We start from the raw sequence: 21833 nt of genomic DNA on the forward strand, positions 1-21833 counted from the left end.
GGATACCCTAAGGAAACTGTTGGGTATACCTTCTATCTTAGATCCGAAGGTAAAACCTTTGTTGCCAAGAATGGATCCTTTCTAGAGAAAGAGTTTCTCTCGAAAGAAGTAATTGGGAGGAAGGTAGAACTTGATGAGGTAATTACACCCCCTCTCGAACAGGATAGTAGCGTAGCGCGGGAAGTTGTTCCTATGGCGCCTACACCAACTGAAGAGGAAGTTAATGATAATGATCATGAAGCTTCGGATCAAGTTACTACTGAACCTTGAAGGTCCACAAGGGTACGCTCCGCACCACAATGGTACGGCAACCCTGTAATGGAAATCATGTTGTTAGACAACGGTGAACCTTCGAACTATGAAGAAGCGATGGCGGGCCCGGATTCCAACAAATGGCTTGAAGCTATGAAATCCGAGATAGGATCCATGTATGAGAACAAAGTATGGACTTTGGTGGACTTGCGCGACACCGGCGAGCCATAGAAAATAAATGGATCTTCAAGAAGAAGACTGATGCAAACGGTAATGTAACCGTTTATAAAGCTCGACTTGTCGCAAAGGGTTTTTGACAAATTCAAGGGATTGACTACGAAGAGACTTTCTCTCCCGTAGCGAAGCTGAAATCAGTCCGAATCATGTTAGCAATTGCCGCCTTTTATGATTATGAAATTTGGCAAATGGACGTCAAAACAGCATTCCTTAACGGGAACCTTAAGGAAGAGTTGTATATGATGCAACCAGAAGGTTTTGTCGACCCTAAGGGTGCTAACAAAGTGTGCAAGCTCTAGTGCTCCATCTATGGGCTGGTGCAAGCATCTCGGAGTTGGAACATTTGCTTTAATGAGGTGATTAAAGCGTTTGGATTCATACAAGTTTATGGAGAAGCCTGTCTGTACAAGAAAGTGAGTGGGAGCTCTGTAGCTTTCCTCATACTGTATGTGGATGACATATTATTGATGGGGAATGACATAGAGATGTTGGAGAGCATAAAGGCCTATTTGAACAAGAGTTTTCTATGAAGGACCTTGGAGAAGCTGCATACATATTGGGCATCAAGATCTATAGAGATAGATCGAGACGCCTCATAGGTTTTTCGCAAAGTACATACCTTGACAATATATTGAAGAAGTTCAATATGGAAAACTCAAAGAAAGGGTTCTTGCCAGTTTTGCAAGGTATGAGATTGAGTAAGACTCAGTCGCCGACCACGGCAGCAGATAGAGAGAAGATGAGTTATGTCCCCTACGCTTCAGTCGTAGTCTCTCTAATGTATGCCATGCTGTGTACCAGACCTGATATAAACCTTGCCATAAGTTTGGTAGGGAGGTACCAAAGTGATCCCGGTATGGAAAACTGGACAGCGGTCAAGAATATCCTTAAGTACCTGAAAAGGACTAAGGAGATGTTTCTCGTTTATGGAGGTGACGAAGAGCTCGTCGTAAAGGGTTACGTCGATGCTAGCTTCGTCACAGATATGGGTGACTCTAAGTCACAAACCGGATACGTATATGTTTTGAATGGTGGGGCAGTGAGCTGGTATAGCAGCAAGCAAGAAGTCATGGCAGCATCTACATGTGAAGCGGGGTACATAGATGCTTCAGAAGCGGCTCATGAAGGAATTTGGATGAAGGAGCTCATCACCGACCTTGGAGTGGTTCCAAGCTCGTCGGGTCCAATAACACTCTTCTGTGATAACACTAGGGCCATTGCCATAGCCAAGGAGCCCAGGTTTCACCGGAAGACGAAGCACATCAAACTCCGCTACAACTCCATCCAGGACCATGTCCAAAGTGGAGTAATAGAGATTTGTAAAGTACACACAGATCTGAATGTTGCAGACCCGTTGACTAAACCTCTTCCACGAGCAAAACATGATCAACACCATAATGCTATGGGTGTTCGATACATCACAATGTAACTAGATTATTGACTCTAGTGCAAGTGGGAGACTGTTGGAAATATGCCCTAGAGGCAATAATAAAATGGTTATTATCATATTTCCTTGTTCATGATAATCGTCTATTGTTCATGATATAATTGTATTAATAGGAAAGAGTAATACATGTGTGAATAAATAGATCACAATGTGTCCCTAGCAAGCCTCTAGTTGGCTAGCTCGTTAGTCAATAAATGATCATGGTTTCCTGGTCATGGGCATTAGATGTTATTGATAACGGGATCACATCATTGGGAGAATGATGTGATGGACAAGACCCAATCCTAAGCGTAGCACTAGATCGTATTGTTCGTATGCTAAAGCTTTTCTAATGTCAAGTGTCTTTTCCTTCGACCGTGAGATTGTGCAACTCCCGGATACCGTAGGAGTGCTTTGGGTGTATCAAACGTCACAACGTAACTGGGTGACTATAAAGGTGCACTACGGGTACCTCTGGAAGTGTCTGTTGGGTTGGTACGAATCGAGATCGGGATTTGTCACTCCGTGTGACGGAGAGGTATCTCTGGGCCCACTCGGTAGAACATCATCATGAGCTCAATGTGACTAAAGGAGTTAGTCACACGATGACGTGCTACGGAACGAGTAAAGAGACTTACTGGCAACGAGATTGAACAAGGTATAGGTATACCGACGATCGAATCTCGGGCAAGTTCTATACTGACAGACAAAGGGAATTGTATACGGGATTGATTGAATCCTTGACATCGTGGTTCATTCAATGAGATCATCGTGGAGCAAGTGGGAGCCACCATGGGTATCCAGACCCGGTAATGGTTATTGGGCAGAGAGGTGTCTCGGTCATGTCTACCTGTCTCCCGAACCCGTAGGGTCTACACACTTAAGGTTCGATGACGATAGGGTTATAGGGAATTGTTATACAAGGTTATCAAAAGTTGTTCGGAGTCCAGGATGAGATCTCGGACGTCACGAGGAGCTCCGGAATGGTCCGGAGGTAAAGATTGATATATAGGACGGATGGTTTCGGACACCGAAAGTGTTTCGGGCGTCACCGGTAACGTACCGGGACCACCGGGACCACCGGAGGTGGCCCCGGGGGTCCACCGGAAGGGGGCAACGACCCCGGGAGGCTAGATGGGCCAAGTGCGGGAGGGAATCAGCCCCTAGGTGGGCTGGTGCGCCCCCCACTCAGCCCAAGGCGCAAGAAGAAGGGAGAGGGGGGAACCCTAGCGCATGTGGGCCTAAGGCCCACCAGAAGGGTGCGCCACCCCTCCTCCCCCCTTGGCTGCCGCCCCTCCCAGGAGAGGGAAACCATCAAGGGGGTGCAACCCCTCCCTCCCCCTATATATAGTGGGCACTTTTGGGCTTTTGGGGACACAATTTTCCCTCTCCCTCGGCGCAGCCCTGCTCTTCTTTCTCCTCCTCTCTGCCGGTGCTTGGCGAAGCCCTGTCGGGAGACCTCGTCTCTCCATTGACACCACGCCGTCGTGCTGCTGGAGATCTTCCCCAACCTCTCCCTCCTCCTTGCTGGATCAAGGTGCAGGAGACATCACTGGGCTGCACGTGTGTTGAACGCGGAGGTGCCGTAGTTCGACACTAGATCGGAATCACACCGCGAGTACGACTCCATCAACCGCGTTCTAGTAACGCTTCCGCTTAGCGATCTTCAAAGGTATGAAGATGCACTCACCCCTCTCTCGTTGCTGGTCTCTCCATAGGAAGATCTGAATATGCGTAGGATTTTTTTTTTGAATTTATGCTACGTTACCCAACATCTAGCACCTCTCGGCCCACCCAAAACCCCTCCCGGCCCACCCACAACCCCTCCGAGACCCCGTGCATCCATCCTCCTATCTTTCTCTGCATTCATTTTCTGTCTTGCCTTCGCCATTCCATCCCCCCCCGTCTGCCCCGCTACACCCTTGCCGGAATTCGACGACTTTGTGTCCTCCAACGCTACACCCGGGCTCCAGGACGCTTCTCCTCCGCCTCCTTTCCATACCTACGGATGTCTGAGAGCACATGCAGAGATGCCATGGTAAGATTTGCTACTACCATGGTCTCGGTGTTTGGACCATGGTACCCGAGAGAACTAATTATGGTAGGCACCGAGAGGATTCTTGGCAATGTCTGAAGCAAGAGGGTGCCCAGGTTTGCTCGGATCTCTCGACTGCATGCATTGGAGATGAAGGAACTTTCCTAAAGCTCTACAAGGGTAATATTAGGGTCATGTTAAGAATCCTACACCATCATTCTTAAAGCAGTTGCATCGTGGGATATTTGGATTTGGCATGCGGGGTCTCACAATAACATCAATGTGCTGCAACGATCACCATTGTTTGCCAGCCTGACTGAAGGGAAGACTCCTCCTTGCCACTATAGTGTCAATGGGCGCAAATACAACATGAACTACTATTTGGTTCACGATATCTATCCTTCGCGGGCTACCTTTTTGAAGACTATCTCTGACCTAGTTGGCTAGAAAAAAGTCTCACCTTCCCCAAAAACAAGGAGCAACAAGAAAGGGATGTTGAGACGGAATTTGGAGTTATGTAGGAACGTTTTGTTGTTGTTCGTGGGCATGCTAAACAGTGAGATCCAAAGACTTCTTGAGAGTGATGACATGTTGTGTGATCATGCACAACCTGATCGTCGAGGATGAGGGTGAAGATGCCGTCATATGTCTTGAATTTGAGAACATGGGCAATCCTATCGAATTTTCAAACCATAACCCGACCACATTTGATGAGTTTGTTCAAATGCATCAATAAATTCGGCATCGAGCAACTCATAAGCAACCGAAGAAAGATATGATTGAGTATTTGTACATGTGAACGGTTAAAGGGGAAACATTGTTGGGGTGTAATATTTAAATTATAAGTACTTACGCGCTTGAACATTTTTAGGTAAAGTGAAACTAGATATGCGGCTATTTTAAGTGTGTGGATGTATAAAAAAATGGATGGATGTATGTGGGTAGCTTTGGATGGGCGCCTCCCACATCCGTGTTCGCAAACGGTTACAGTTCCGGTTCGGAGGTCTACGTTGGAGATGCCCTTATATTCTTTTACTATTAAAGGAGAGTTTACGATCATGATGGTAGGTCATGGGTTAGTTTGGTTTAGTATTTTTTGGTTTTCACATTAATTATGAACAGTATAATTCTTTGTATAGGAGAATCACGTTAATTATTGAGAGTTGTTATTCATTGGATGGAAAAAATCACATTAATTACTGAGTGCTATTATTCATTGGATGAAAAAGATCACATTAATTATTAAGAGTTATTATTCATTGGACCGAAAAAGATCACATTAATTATGAAAAGGTTAATCGAGCATTGAATGGAAAGATCACGTTAATTATGAAGAGTATCATTTGTTGGACGGGGCATCATGTTGCTTCTGAAGAGTATAATATTTTGAATTGAAGGATCACGTTGATTATAAAAAACTATCGTCGAACATTGTTGTGAGGATCACTATAATATTCAACGAGGGTCTTTCTTTCTTCTTCCTCCAACTTTCTTCATAGTTTCCTCGTCTCACATAATCAACTTACAAATTCAGTCAGTTTACATGTAGCTATTGTGACGTTAATTATGTTTCACAGACGATTCTTCTAACACTTTTCATCAAAAATGCACCATTTCTTCCATGGCAAAATGCCCCGTTTAGAAAGCATAAAGTTTGTCTAAGCCGAAGAAAACTCAATTGGTCCTAAAACACATCCGTCGAAAAACACTTCAACCTTTTGTTTTGTTCAAAGTTTATGCAGTATTTTTTTTGGAAAATTGTTTACATGATATTTGAATTCGAAATTTTCGTGACTTTTTTTAACAGAGTACAGATGCAAGCGCTCATATACATGCGCATACACTCACCTCTACGAACGCACACACATATCTCATCTTGATGAACACTTTCGAAAGATTGAGCTGACATATCATCCTGAGATTTACGAAGTCATCGTAGGCGCGTCGTCGTCGATGAAAACATCTCCTTCCACTAAAAACGCATCACAGAAGTTTTTGAAATAAAGCCTAGAATAATATGAGGACCAAAACTTAAACCTGTTGGGCTGATTATATCACCGTCCCTCTAACGTCCAAGGATACGACCGTGTTTTGCCGTGTGATCTCTGCATGCATTCCTAGCAAGCAGGCACTCACCCTGCCTCAGGCGCACCATCGGCCACCGAGCACCGTCCGATGGGCCACGGCGGCGGGACCCGTCCCCGGATCGGACGGCGGGCGGCGCCGGCGGCCGTCCGCGACGCGTGGTGGAGCCCTGTTGGCGCCCAGGGAGACCGAGAGCGAACGACACACACGCGCACAGTCACACGCAGCGAGGGAGGGAGGAAAATAAAGGGGGGCTCGCGCAGGGCCGAGAGAGAGAGAGAGGAAAAAGAAAAAAAGAGAGAGAGCTCGCTCCCATTCCCGTCCCCATCCCATCCCATCCCACCCCCTCCCCCTCGTCGGAGCCGCGCCGCCGCCGCCTCCCAATCCGCCGCCGCCGCCGCCCATGTCAAAGACGCCGGGGAAGTCGCCGCGGACGCCGCGCCGGACCCTGGAGTCCTACACCATCAAGGGATCCGACGGCGTCATCCGCCGTGAGCCCCTCCCCTCTCGCCCCCGATTTCTCCGCTCACGAGCCTAGCCTAGTCCAGTGTGGTTTATGCCCGAGATTTTTTCGGGGGGATTCTCGGGCGCGCGGGCGGGATTGCTCCGGTTTCGACCGGTTTGGGGCGGCCAGATGTAGAATCTGCGCTCCCCCCTCTAAAGAAAAATCTGATGTTGGCATGCCCTGAAATGGTCCTAGTATGCTGTAAATCCTGGAGGGTTCTTAAATTTTTACCGCTTTGATTTTTCTTAATCTGCTTTTTACCCTCGTGCTTAGCTCCAGCTTTCCATTTCGTGAAGACACTGTCACTCAAGCACTACTAGGGTAAAAGCTGGATTTGGGCTTTAGCTTGGTTAATTAGTGTCTTCGTGATACCATTCGGGTTGACGCTTACTCCCGAGCACGCAGATAGAGCTGAGGGCTTAAGATAAGCTAATGTAGCTCTGTCGGCCGAAACCCTAGAAGCTTATCTTTGTATGCAATGCAAGTCTTTTTGCTAACCGAGCCAAAAGGGTCATGGTGGGAGGTTATGTAGAAACTAATCTTAGGCCGCTCAACTTGCATCATTTCTTGTGCTGAAATTCCCCAGTTTCGAACGTCTGTGGCAATGGTTTGCTGTAAAGTACGATAACCTTCTGCGATATCAGTCCTGGGGCAATTAAAACTCCCTGTCCTAGGCTTGTTAGGACCTGGTTTCCAGTTTTAGCTTAGCATCTAAGTGTATTTGTGTGTTTTGTTTCAGCTGGAGACTCTGTGCTCATGAAGGCGCCCGACTCATCAAAGCCTCCATATGTGGCCAAGATTGAGGAAATCGAGGCAGCAGGACCTCGGGGCGCAAATGTCAAGGTTAAAGTGCGGTGGTACTACCGGCCAGAAGAGTCTATTGGTGGGCGGAGGCCATTCCATGGCGAAAAGGAGGTGTTCCTCTCCGACCACCAAGATGTGCAGAGTGCTGACACCATAGAGTGCAAGTGCAATGTCTACAGCTTCCGGGACTACACCAAGCTTGCTGCTGTCAATCCTGAGGACTATTTTTGCCGCTTCGAGTACAAGTCAATCACAGGCAGCTTTGTGCCTGACCGCATAGCTGTGTAAGAACTTAAATGAACCTCCGTTTTCCTACGGTATACCTTGCTACTTCATAATTTTATTATTTTGCTAGCATCTTTAGACAATTAGTTTGATGCTGAAGGCAGTTGAGCAAAGTGTGCATTTCTTTTGATGGTGTTGAGTGAGTCTTTGTTTCTTACTTGCTTATGGTCTCCTCCATGGCTCTAACTCGTCATTCTTTCTCTCTGAAATCTCTGGCTTTGTGCCCCCATGGTTGATAAGTTATAACTTGTTCTCTCGTTATCATTAGAGATGGGTTTATAGGAGATACTCTCTACTGTAACCTTATTAGTCCTTTTGGGATATACAATTCACTATGTTTTGGCTAGGTTCTGTTGTGCCAGATTGAACTAGGTACATGGTTTACCAGTACTGTCACTGCAAAGTCGGAGTCAGGGGAGCCTTTGTAAGACCTACCTTGCAGATATTGGCCAAACTATATCTTTGCTCTCTTGTAGTGCTCTTTGCTTAACATGAATATTACCTATTGTAATGCATTGTATCTCTCTTTTATGAGAGACAAGACATGTTTAGTTTTCTATTTGAAATAATTAACCGCCTTTCCATCTCTTGTTGTAACAATACACAGGTTTTGCAAGTGTGAGATGCCATACAACCCTGACGATCTTATGATCCAGTGTGAGGAATGCTCTGATTGGTAAGTTTCAATGGTGCATTCGTTTAGTTTCTCTACATCAGTATGGTAGTAACGCGGAGACTGTCTTGCATTTGTGTGATTCCATGAAGTCAAGATGTTGAGCATCCTATTACCTTCGTAAAAGCATGTTCCTCAATAGCAGTGACTAAGTTTCATAGGGGTAAAGTACAAGACAGATAAAAAGAAGCTCTAAGCAGGCTGAAAAGTTAATCTACCACTGGTTACTGCAATTTAATAGTCTGATACTGAGCATCAGAGAAAAAACACTTAGTAATAGTAGGCCATTTTGGTCTTTAATGTTGCATAGTATAATTCCTGGCTTCCTGCATGATTCGTTCATCTCATGCATGTTTATAAAACTTCAGAGACAAGGTGATTTGGACAAAAAAAATAATTCTCCAAATAGACAGCGATTCCATGATGTGATATCCACCTGAAGAGAGTTGCACTTTTGAGCTCTTGACCTTTTCAAAGAATGTATAGTCTTTACATGCATTTAGTTTCTGCAAGGAAAAAATTGCATTACTCCTTTTCACAGAAAAATAGGTGACCGTTGCTTACTGATGTTTATAAATTCCAAATAGATAGTGAGCTGAGAACATTATAAAGTCTTTCTTCACATACATCATCCATTATCATGCATCAGCTGCTCTGTAGCACTTTCAGCTTTTCTGACCATTTTTGCAAACTAGTATCTTTGAACAGTGGTTTCAGAATATGTTGTTGAAGTCCTGAAACATTGTCCCCAGGTTTCACCCTGCTTGTATTGGAAAGACCATAAAAGAAGCAAAGAAGCTTGAGAATTTTACATGCGAAGGTTGCGTTGCTGAAAATGGAAATGCGAATGGAGTCAAGAATGAAAATTCGCATGAATCTACAGGCGAGTCAGATGAGAAGGTAAGCAATCTGATGCTTTGATTGATTAAATTGTTGTTGCGTTGGTTCTTAATTTTTATCACTAGCAAAACCAGCAATCCAGGGAATCTTCTAATTTAGCGGAAGTAGGCATAGATCATGCATTTCCCGACGGTCTGCAATTATACCCAGCCGCTAGCTTTCATGTATTTCTGGTTTTCTTTAGTAAGAAGTAAGATATCCTGCCATGTGCCATTGGGGGTAGAAGTAACTGCTTAAAACCAGGGGCCTATTAGCCATTGCGATTCAGCAAATAGAAATGCATGAATAGAAGAAACACATGGACTATAATATAGGAACGACATTGAAACTTGACGTGACTGATAACGACCGATGACATGCTGTTTTATGAATGAATTGAAGAAACATATATGGGTTGCGACTAATTCATCTCTGCCCTACGTTCAGCAGGTGCAGTCGAAGCGGCGACGGCGGTGAAGGCGAAGGCGATCTGGACGGAAGTCCTCCATCTCTTCATGCATGTGATGCGGTGGATGTACATTGCTGTTTCCAGTTTGATGTAGAACGAACCTGTATTGGGAGTCTCTTCTAGAGTCTGAGTCTGGCAGTCGGCCAGTTTGCGACTTTGCATATCCATGTGGACCTGTCCTGTTAGAGGGAGTCATTATTTTTCTCTCTTCTTTTTTCCTTCGCCCCCCTTTGTGTCGACTTGGACTATGGTGAGTGAGCTTAAACGTCCTTTCTTGACTAGAAACCAGATGCCAACTTTTTTTTTTTTTTTGACGGGGGAGAAAAAAAGGACGTCAACAGAATTCCCTTTTACTAGAAAAACTAAAAAAAGCTCAATTTTTTTGGGGGAACAAAAAACTCAAACAGTTTTTTTTTTCGACAAAAAAATTCTCAAACTATTGCTATCATCTCTCGTTTGAGGAATGAAAGCCCGGACGTGAGCTCGAGGCGTGGCATGGTGGCCCAGTACGAGCCCATGATTCTGGGCCGAGCCCACGGGCCACGCCTCATCACAAGCCCATAACTAAACCCCGGGGCTTATCCCCAACCCCGGGCGCTGCACTGACACCACCACTAGTGGCAGCAGCACAGCAATGGCGACGCTCCTCCTCCCCTCCCACGCGGCCAGCCACCACCGACGCGCCGTCTTCTCCGGCAGCGCGCGCCACCACCCGCTTCCTCTCCCGGACCTCCTCGGTGGCGCCCTGCGCGCCGTCGCGGGCAGGAGGCGCCGGCCGATCGCGGTGGCGTGCCGGGCGGCGTCAGCGGCGGCCAGGGCCAAGGCTCCCCCGAGCGCGAACGCGGGCCCGGCGCCGCAGGCGCTGGCCAAGGAGGCGCACAAGTACTTCGACCACGCGGTCGTCAGCGTGCGCGCGGGCGACGGCGGCCACGGCGCCGTCCTCAACATGCCGCCGGGCACCTCCGCAGACGCGGCCCCCGCCAGGCCCCGCGGCGGCGGCAGGGCCGCCGACAAGGGCAAGGCCAAGCGGGGCAGCGGGAAGAAGGTGTCGTTCAAGCGGAACTACGACGGGTCCGTGTCGCTGCCCGTGGGCGGGCACGGCGGCGACGTGGTGCTGTACGCCGACGAGGCGGAGGAGACGCTGCTGGGGTTCCACAGCAAGGCCCGGCTCTGCGCCAAGAGGGGCGGCAACGTCGGGGCCACCGGCACCCTCAGCTCCCGGATGCACAACGGCTTCGCCGGGGAGACGCTCAGGATACCCGTGCCTGTAGGTTTGTAGGCCTGGTGATGTGAATTGTGGCCATTTTTTTTTTTTTTTTTTGCTCTGTGGCTCTGTGAGGTTACGTGTTTGACTGATGATGCCTTGCCTGCTCGCTGAATTGCATTGCAGGTACCGTTGTGAGGCGCAAGAAGGGGTCTGTTCTTGCTGATTTGGCCCACCCTGGTGATGAGGTGCTCGTCGCCAGGGGTGGACAGGGCGGGGTGAGTTAAGCTGTATCGTCGTGTTAGAATGTTATAAAACAGAGTGACTGAATTTCTGTCTCAAAACGTCGTACGCCACTTAGCAAACATTTCGACAACTATGCTAGGAGGCATGGGTTTTGCTTCAGCAATAGCAGACCAAAGTTATTCCTTATGGACTGACAGCACATATTCTATGCAGCTTAGTAAAGATTTCACGACGATGCTCCGGTTTTTGCCACCTGCAGGCAAACTGTGTAAACTGCTTGCCAAGTATCACAGTTAACCAGTTTTAACATGTCAAGATGCATTTGTGTAGTTTCAGCCCATTTAAGTTGAATCGTTCTACCCCTGAAAACCTGTATCCGATACTATACCCAAAGTCAACTCCGAGGGCTGTATCAGAGTCTGTAACTAGATTGTTACCTGGTACAGTTGTGTTACCAATGGGTAGCATAATTGTACATATGACCTGGTGGGTATAGAGGCAATTGCAAATATCAGTCAATGCGACTAGTTGAGACGATGATAACCATGCCTATTCTTCTGAATACAGATTCTAGTGTAACTGAGTATGTGATTACCTTATTTAAAACAGTTTAGTGGACACTTTTCATTGTTCCCTGATATTCTTTTTCATTTGGTATGGTACATATGCTTGCTAATATTATTATGGATTTACATATTTACTTCACTTTTGCAGATCAGCTTGATCGATGCGCCCGATTACAAAAGAGGGAAAGCCATGGCTTTATCGCCTAATGTCATGCGTGATGTTACTGATAAGGTAAGTTGTTACCTATGAAATAATCCTGGACTTGATGGTAGGTTCGGTGCTATTTTTACCAATAGGCTGTCTTATTAGGGTCGTTAAATTAGGGAAGGATTGATGAGAACAAAATGATGTGATTCGTATAACACATTGCTGCTTGTTTACTTTTTTTTTTTTTGAGAAAACACAAAAGCATTGCATCTCATTGTATTGAAAGGGAGGAACAAAGTTAATTACATGCCCAAGCGGGCAACAGAAAACAAAACAAACAAAGGCAAAGGCGCTGCCGGGAGGAGGAGGGGGGGGGGGGAGGATCAGTGGATATCCCAGCCTTCAGGCCGACAGGCTGCCGCCCCAGCAGCGCCCGCGCGAACCCACACACAAGCCTCGTCGGTGATGTCCCTAAGAAGGACATTGGAGTCCAGGTGCATATTGTCAACAGTGCAGTTGTTCCTGTGCTTCCAGAGCATCCAGGACGTGAGGAGCATGGTGCTTGCAAGGCCTTTGCAGGCTTCGGGGCATGGATCCATGAGAGGACTTTGGCCAAATGACCCTGAAGAACAGGAATCCACAGGGAGGTGCTGCATTGTCTTTAAAGTTTGGCTGGAAAACATGCATGATGGGCTATGCGGCAGGTTCTGGTGTGCGAGGCGCTGAGCGGTCCTGCAGAGGTCATGATACTGTATTGTTTAGTGTGTATGGTTACTCTAGTTCTTCATAGATAATAATACCACCGGTCCATCAGAGAGCATAGTACAATCTAGTTCTGTGTCTCCACTCAAAGTTCTCGCACATCTAGCAATACTCTAGCTGTTTGCATTTCTCCAATTGATGTGATGCCTTTCACAAATAGGCAATGAGTGATAAACAAACAGATGCTCAGTCCCAATGAGTACATACGACTCTTTAACAATGCTGTACACCAAACGGGTGGTATCGATATGGTTTAGGATTATCCAAATATTTCAAATAACGTCATCTTTCTTTGCTGACTAGTATTCTCCATTTTCACCTCTATTTTTTTTTGTGATTTTGTCTCATCTCCTTTCTCTGTAGGTATTAACGCATGGCCAGCCTGGTGAGGAAATAAGCTTGGAATTAATCTTAAGGGTGGTTGCAGATGTTGGCCTAGTGGTAAGAGTGCTGCACTACTACATACCTCTCTTATGGATTTGCTCTTGTTTTTCGTTTTAGAAAAAAAGTGTTCAGGTCATTTTCTATGTACAAGAGTCAAGATATCAGATGACTCTGGTTTAGAAGGGTTGCAATTGCTAAGAGTTCTATCTGTTTCAGTCGCAAAAAAAGAGTTCCTTCTGTTTCAGTTTTAGGGTTCAGTGTTGGATTATCAGGCTTTCAAGGCTTGCTTCAGATCTACTCCCCACGTCCCATCATATAAGAGTGTTTTTGACACAGTATAAAAAACGCTCTTATATTATGGGACGGAGGGAGTATTTCTTTGGCATATCACAATGTTGGCCTAATTGTCTTCATTTGCTTTTTCAGGGACTTCCAAATGCTGGAAAATCAACACTTCTATCAGCTATAACACTTGCAAGACCAGACATTGCGGACTATCCATTTACTACATTAATGCCAAATCTTGGCCGGCTTGGTGGAGATCCCACTTTAGGGGCGTTGCAGTTTTCCTCTGGAGCAACATTGGCAGATTTGCCAGGTCTTATTGAGGGCGCTCATCTGGGCAAGGTGTCGTTTACTTTTGTGTTATTTGCACGATATTTGTTTGAAGCTGTCGTCTTGTTGCTTCCCGTGGTTAGCCTTGGCGGATTCATCATGTGGTTTAATTACACTGCAGGGTCTTGGTCGCAATTTCTTGAGACATTTGAGGAGAACGAGAGTAATCGTCCACGTCGTTGATGCTGCTGCTGATGACCCTGTTAATGATTATAAGATTGTCAGAGAAGTAATTTCTAATTGCTTTCATCCTTCCCAAGTCCTATTTTGTTTTGGAAAAAATGCAATCACATTCACTATATAATTTCTCATAGTTATAGCCGTGAACCTGGAAGCTCTTGTTACACTAGCATCAGTAGTGGGACAGTTTGATATGGTTTTTTTCTTCATGTGTTGGGGGGCATAATCTCATTGTCAGATATTGATATACATAGGAAGTTCAATCAATAGAACTGAAGGGAAGATTGATGAGAGTAGCGGAAGTTGCACCAACTATTCTGTTGGCTGTTAAGTATTAGGATCTAGTCAGTGGGCACTTGGAAGGATCTGTAGGATAATAGTTGCTTTGTTAAGGGATTGCAAAACCTTAATTTCAAATGCAAGGCTTGTGAAAAACTGAATCACATGTATGTTTTATTTCTCAAGCATAGTTTCAGTGTCTAATGATCATTTGACAATTATCTCTGTACAGGAATTAAGGATGTATAACCCCAAATACCTGGAGCGACCTTATGTTGTGGTTCTGAACAAGATTGATCTTCCTAAGGTGCAATTTCATACTTAATTTGGATCAAACTATGGTTTCCCTAGTTTTTAGCCTTTAGTTTTCTATTTCAACTAATCTGTTGAAAGTTTGATCTTTCTTGGCATTGGTTGGAGTCCTAATACTTGTTTTCCTCCTTTTAGGCCCAAGATAGGTTATCTTCATTAGCACTTGAAATATCTTCAGTAGGCTGTGAAGAAAGCCACGACAAAAATGCCAGCAAAGAAAAGCTAAATGTGAACTTCAACAGACACCATATGTCAGAAGACGATGATAAGGAACTTGGGGACTATCCAAGACCTCAAGCTGTAATCGGTGCAAGCGTACTGTAAGTCGCCTCACTGAACCAACTGAACACGTGTTTTAGTGTGTTCTTAAACAGCTCATTATATAATCTGTGTACAATGACACAAGTGTACTGTAAGTGTACTTAATCTATTGTTCCTGTTTAATATTTTACTTAAGTTTATGCTTGCATTGCTGTTCATACCACGAGTTTTCTTGGACAGTGCTTCAAATGTCCTCAAGTTCTACAAACTGAACACTTTCCCTTTAATTTCCCCAATGGTGTTGCGAAAAACTGTTCTTTTCTTCCGTTGCAAGATCTCATTTCTGTTTATTTCCTGCCCTTGCAGAAGGCGCATCGGGATCGACGAGATGCTGAAGGAGATCAGGACAGCCCTGGGAAAATGCTCAGATCACATGTTACCAGGACCATGAATCTGAAAGTCTGCACGCTGGAGCCCTTAACATCAGTCCAACACCTGGAAAGGATCGAGCGGGATCGATTGGTTCTTCAACAACAGCGGCAGTCGAGTCTGTCCTTGGCTCATGACGGCGTTAGCAATTCCTGGAGGACAAAAACTACCAGTTTGATTGTCCAAAATCCTATTGCGGAGCGCTTCAGTGTCTGCCGCGTTAGCTTGAGGACGAGCAGTTGCAGATATCCAGACTACACCTCCATCTGTATTCCATGCTAGAGATAGAAAGAAATCAGTTGTGAAATATTGAAAAACTAATGAGGACTCATATATATACTCCGTATTTGTCTGCACGTATTAGTGAAGATTTGAAAATCATATCTTCCGTACTAAATAAATGACTAGTAGAAATTCGTCTATATGAATGACTCATTAATTGTTCTCTCTGCTTTACTTATATAATCTGACGAAGCTTTGGCCTTTACAAATAGTTTGCTTAATGCTCATATTTGTTGATCTTCATTTACACATTGTCCATATATACGATGTGCTATATACTGAAAACTAATGTCAAATCATATATTTATGTGCAAATTTGGTGAACATTTGCTTGATATTCACATCTCTTGTAATGCATCGCTATTAGAAAATGATCAACATAAATGACTCGTCCCTTGTAATTATCCACTCTTGGCTAATTTAGTAAAAGTATCAGAAAACTTTAATTTATTTTTGAATATTTTTCAATGCTCATATTTATTATCTCTCATTTGCATCTTGTCATGTATTCAGTGGTAGAGATACAACGAGTTGTTGAAAAAACTAATGCATAGACATATACATTTATGTGTACATATTTGTGAAGATGTGTGATTCACATCTTCCATAACAAATGGGAACCAGAACGTAAACTGTTTTGCATATATACATGCATGGACATTTTCAAAGTTGCATTAAGGCAGCGACAATTAGTTTGAATCGGAAGGGATACGTTTTTTCATATCTTCATAAATGAATGGCTTGCAGAAGACCAAACTCGTCTTTTTTATTCACATTAGACCAAACTTATCCTTTGTTGTTACTAGATGATACCCCGCATGTTGTTGCAGAAATATTTCACAATATATTTCAATGCGATTCGTTGAATGAAACATGAACATTTGAAGTAATATAAAAAGCTAACATTGAAAATACATATAATTTATTATGTTTGATTACTATGAAGTTGTACACTGTTTATTAAATATTAATAACATAATAGAGTAAAGATTCTTATGCATGTTTGCATGTAGAGATGAGTCTTTTTTCTAGGCATGTTTATTGATGAAGTGGCATGCGTGCATGTTGAGAGACATATGTTAGAGCATGTCCAATAAAGGAACTAAATAAGCCACGCGTCCAAAAAAAGGAAATATAGCGCGCACACGGCCTAACAGAGCGCTCCAGCACCATGCAATAATGTCGGGCGCGGTAAAAACACGCCAACGCGTTGGGAAAAACTGTATCACACATGGTTTATTTGGTGCATCCGCTCCAGCATGTTGGAAAATGAAACTCGCGCGCGAACCACCAACCGTCACTGACCACTCCGGCCGCGCTCGTCCTTGCATCGCCCCGCGCCTTCGCCGACGGAATTTCAGTGATGGATGGCCACGGCGACACATCCCAACCCCTCCCTACGTCCGCGACCAAGCCATCACCGCCACCTCCGCTACCGCAACCCTTGCACGGGATGACCTCCGGTTTCACCGCCGGCGGAGCACAGGCTCCAAAGTTCGGTCTCGTGCATGGCCTTTTCATGCCGTCGCAGACAGACTCGCAGGGTGGCTTTGCGCTGCCGCCCACCGCGCAACCACGCAACTCCATCTCCAAGTGACCGATGGTCGCGGTGGCCCCATCTGCGGCGACCCAAAAGAAAAAGAAGGTGGCGGGGTGGAAGAAACCAGCAGCGCCTCCAGCCCCACCGCCGCCACCCCAAGTGCCCGAGTACTCGCAATTTGGCGCGCCGACAGCGACGCGCAAATGGTGTTTGATGAAATGCCCGCAAGGTAAGATTTTTTGGTTGTTGTTGCTAGAATTGTGTACATATGAATAGCTTGATATAGTTTTCTTTATCATAGTTTATAGTGAATACTTCAATGATGGCGCATATTTGTCAACTATGGATGTTGGCTCCAACAATTCTCATTGGCCTCAAACCAATGAAGTGCATCAAGATAATCATGAATATGAAGTGGATGAGGACGGTGAGGGCATGGTTTGTTGGAGATCGTAGTAATTTCATAATTTTCCTACGCCAAACAAGGATTTATCTATGGAGAAACCAACAACGAGTCAAGGAGTAGAGCATCTTCATACCTTTGAAGATCGCTAAGCGGAAGCGTTGCTAGAACGCGGTTGATGGAGTCATACTCGCAGCGACAGATCGCGGTGGATTCCGATCTATGCGCCGAACAACGGCGCCTCCGCGTTCAACACACGTGCAGCCCGGTGACGTCTCCAACGCCTTGATCCAGCAAGGAGGAAGGAGAGGTTGAGGGAGAGCTCCGGCAACACGACGGGGTGGTGATGGTGGAGCTACGTGGCACTCCGACAGGGCTTCGCCAAGCACTACGGAGGACGACGAGGAGGAGGAGGTGTAGGGCTGCGCCGAGAGAGAGAGAGAAGTTGTCTCTAATCAGCCCCAAAACCCTCACTATATATAAGAGGAGATGGAGGAGGGTGGCCACCCTTAGGGTTTCCCACCCTAAGGGTGCGGCAGCCCTAGATGGCCCTTGGGGCGGCGGCCAAGGGTGGAGGGAGTGGCGCCCTAGGGTGGGCTAGCCCACCACGCCTAGGGTAAGCCCACCTCCCCTCTTCTTGCGCCTTGGGCTGCTGGTGGTGGCGCACCAGCCCACATATGGGCTATTTCCCATCCACATTTTGGCCCATATACCCCTTCGGGGCTGGTGGCCCTTGCTGGTGGACCCCGGAACCCTTCCGGTGGTCCCGGTACATTACCCGTGTCGCCCGAAACAATTCCGGCGACCAAATCCTCACTTCCTATATATAAATGTTTACCTCCGGACCATTCTGAAACTCCTCGTGACGTCCAGGATCTCATTCAGGACTCTAAACTGCCTTCGGTAACCACGTACACTATTCCCCTATAACCCTAGCGTCATCGAACCTTAAGTGTGTAGACCCTACGGGTTCGGGAAGCATGTAGACATGACTGAGACACCTCTTCGGTCAATAACCAACAACGGGGTCTGGATATCCATGTTGGTTCCCACATGTTCCACGATGATCTCATCAGATGAACCACGATGTCGGGGATTCGATCAATCCCCCGTATGCAATTCCCTTTGTCTATCGGTATGATATTTGCACGAGATTCGATCACCGGTATCCCTATACCTTGTTCAATATCGTTACCGTCAAGTCTCTTTACTCGTTCCGTAAGACATCATCCCGTGGCTAACTCCTTAGTCACACTGAACTCAATATGATGATGGATTACCGAGTGGGCCCAGAGATACCTCTCCGTCACACGGAGTGACAAATCCCAGTTTTGATTCGTACAACCCAACATATTCTTTCGGAGATGTGACGTTTGATACACCCAAAGCACTCCTACGGTATCTGGGAGTTGCACAATCTCATGGTCTAAGGAAATGATACTTGACATTAGAAAAGCTTTAGCAGACGAACAACACGATCTAGTGCTATGCTTAGGATTGGGTCTTGTCCATCACATCATTCCCCAATAATGTGATCCCGTTATCAATGACATCCAATGTCCATGATCAGGAAACCATGATCATCTATTGATCAAACGAGCTAGCCAACTAGAGGCTCACTAGGGACACATTGTGATCTATATACTCACACATGTATTACGGTTTCCAGTTAATACAATTATAGCATGATTGAAAGGATCGATATGGTTGACTAGAGGGGGGGGGGTGAATAGGCAACGACCACATTTTAAATAATCTTAGCAAGTCAGGGTAAACTACATACGAGTTCACAAATGTAACAACAATGGGGTGAACCGTAATGAAGCTAACAACGAGAGCTACTAAGACAAGTAAGAGATAGACAACAACATAAGCATTCACAAAGTAAAGGTTAGAGATAACCACAAGTGGAACCAATGAAGACGAGGATGTGTTACCGAAGTTCCTTCCCTTTGACAGGAAGTACGTCTCCGTTGGAGCGGTGTGGAGGCACAATGCTCCCTAATAAGCCACTAAGGCCACCGTATTCTCCTCACGCCCTCGCACGATGCAAGGTACCGTGATTCCACTATAGGTGCCCTTGAAGGCGGCGACCGAACCTTTACAAACGAGGTTGGCGCAAACTCCACACAAAGCTTGGAGGCTCCCAACAAGACCACGAAGCTTCACCACAACGGAATGTGGCTTCGAGGTGACCTCAACCGTCTAGGATGCTCAAACACCCAAGAGTAACAAGATCCGCAAGGGATTGGTGGGGGAATCAACTTTTCTCTTGGTGGAAGTGTAGATCTAGGCCTTCTCAACCAATCCCTAAAGAATCAACAAGATTGATTGGCTAGGGAGAGAGATCGGGCACTTTTGAGCTTAGGGAGCAACAATGGAGCTTGGGAGGGTAAGAGATAAGGTTCCACAGCTAGAAGAACCCCTTATATAGTGGGGGGGGGGGGGGGGAATCCAACCGTTTTCCCACTCACAGCCCATGCCTAGCGGTACTACCGCTGGATGCAGCGGTACTACCGCTAGCACTCCTGCGGTACTACCGCTCGCACTACTACCGCTGGCTGCAGCGGTACTACCGCTGGGCCCATGGTAGTGCATAAGCACTACCACCGCCAAGAAAGTCTTCGCAAAAAGGTCCGTCCAAGTACAACCGCTAGGAGGGCGGTACTAAAATCCTGGAGCGGTACTACCACTGACCAGGGGCGGTACTACCGCCAGCTAGCGGTACTACCGCTGGCTGCAGCGGTACTACCGCTAGGGCTAGCGGTACTACCGCTAGGCCTAGCGGTACTACCGTTGAGGGACCATTTGCAAAGAAGAGAGAAACACAAGGGCGGGAGCCACTCCAAAGTTGCCGGCAAGGGGGAAAAGAGGTGAAGTGTGTGCGTGCAAGATTGATTCCACCCAAACCTTTCCACTACGGTTCCCCTCTTAATAGTACGGCTTTCCTATGACTCAAATAAAGAGAATCGTAGAGAACACTGTGCTTCTGTTCCATGAAAGAGGGGGCGAGTCGTCTTGTGCCGTTGACGTGTGTTATCTGAAATCTTAACACACACGGTTAGTCCTTTGCGGTACTGTCATCAATCACCAAAATTACTTAGGCATAAACTATGCCCTAACAATCTCCCCCTTTTTGGTGGATTGATGACAATACCGGATTTACACAGTGAATAACATGTGAACACAAAGATAGAGATATATGAAAATAAGGAGCATATGACTCACAGCATATGATGGAAATAAATCTCACACTAGTTCATGCTCCACGTCACACAAAGCAAAGATAGCAAAATAGAAGCAAACCAAGTTCGAAGCAAACACGAAAGATAAGCAAAGCTAAGCAAAGTTCAACTCTCAAATCAAATCCAAATCCAGCTCCTAGACTCTCTCCCCCTTTGGCACAAGACACCAAAAAGGGGTACACCTAACGACACAGGTGGTCACTCCTCATCCTCATCATCCGCAGACTCGTCTGTAGCATCCAGATCGTCCTGCTCCTCTTCATTGTCCTCCTCCTCCTCTGCATCAGACCACTGGTAACCTTGAGCCCGCATCCAAGCAGACTCTGGAGTGATGTCGTCCTCTGATTCGCTGGAGATGTCAACATCAAGTGTCCTCAGGACACGATTGTGCCTCTGACGGTTCTCCTTCTGGGCCACGTGCGTCTGATACTGTCCCTTAGCCTGCATACAGAAGAGAGTCTTCATCTTATCCTGCAGTTTCACGGCCCAAGATGGCATGGCAGAAGAGCGGGACTGAGAAGCGGTTCCTCTGTCAGCAGCAGTCTCTGTGTCAGCGTCCATGTGTTGTGATGAAGTTGATTGGTTGGCCCATTTATCCTTGATGCGGAGCTTGATAGGATCGTGCACAAAGTAATCAGCCTGAAGGTGGAACTCCTCAAGCGGATAGGTGTCTTGCCACTTCTGACGAATGTAGGCAAACAAGTAGGGCCCGTAGATGGGAACCTTGCGCATCATGATGCAGTTCCAGAGCTCAGTGAACATCACATCAGAAATATCGAGAGGGGCAGACTCCTTAGTCATAGCCTCCTCACAAAGCAGAAGCATCTCAGCCAGAGAGCCGTGTACCTCGTCGAAGTTGCCAATGCAAGGAAAGAGGGTGTTGCGGAAGATCCGATGCATGATATTCAGATGCCTGGGGAGCACACCTTTCTTCACATAGAGTTGCTGCAACCTGTCCTTGGCGGGGGGCCTATCAGTGGGAGCTGCAGCATGAGGACGCGACCCAAGTGGAGTGTCAGCTCCCTGAAAATCAATCTTGAGAAATGCCATGAATTCACGCCAGGAACCTGTCATCTTCTGAGTCCCAGTCATCCAAACCAGGGAGCGGTCGTCATCAGGCGAGAAGTGAACCGTGACATAGAACTGGACAACAACATCTGGACCAAAGTCTTTCTTGAAGGAGATGATCTCCTTAATGCCCAGCTTGTCAATCAGAGAGAGAGCGTCACCAAAGTAATCCAGGTTCCGCTGAAGGTGAGCCAAGTCAATCCACTGAACGGGAACAAAACTCTTCTTGAAATGCTTGATGATGTCACGATAGATCCTG

The 21833-nt window shown here is 46.2% G+C and overlaps 1 protein-coding gene across 1 annotated transcript; it reads left to right on the forward strand.

Annotated features, from left to right (window-relative positions):
* The first annotated feature begins 6290 nt into the window (after positions 1-6290).
* LOC123452769 (probable GTP-binding protein OBGC2) lies at positions 6291-15458 on the forward strand. The gene is given in 13 exon segments (XM_045129482.1): positions 6291-6526; positions 7280-7628; positions 8237-8305; positions 9055-9202; positions 10990-11025; positions 11028-11132; positions 11815-11898; positions 12940-13017; positions 13387-13587; positions 13697-13804; positions 14267-14341; positions 14482-14666; positions 14974-15458. Coding segments are annotated over 13 exon segments (1611 nt in total). The 5' UTR covers positions 6291-6438; the 3' UTR covers positions 15059-15458.
* Positions 15459-21833: the final 6375 nt, after the last annotated feature.

Source organism: Hordeum vulgare, chromosome 5H (genome assembly GCF_904849725.1).
Source record: "Hordeum vulgare subsp. vulgare chromosome 5H, MorexV3_pseudomolecules_assembly, whole genome shotgun sequence".
NCBI classification, from domain to species: domain Eukaryota; kingdom Viridiplantae; phylum Streptophyta; class Magnoliopsida; order Poales; family Poaceae; genus Hordeum; species Hordeum vulgare.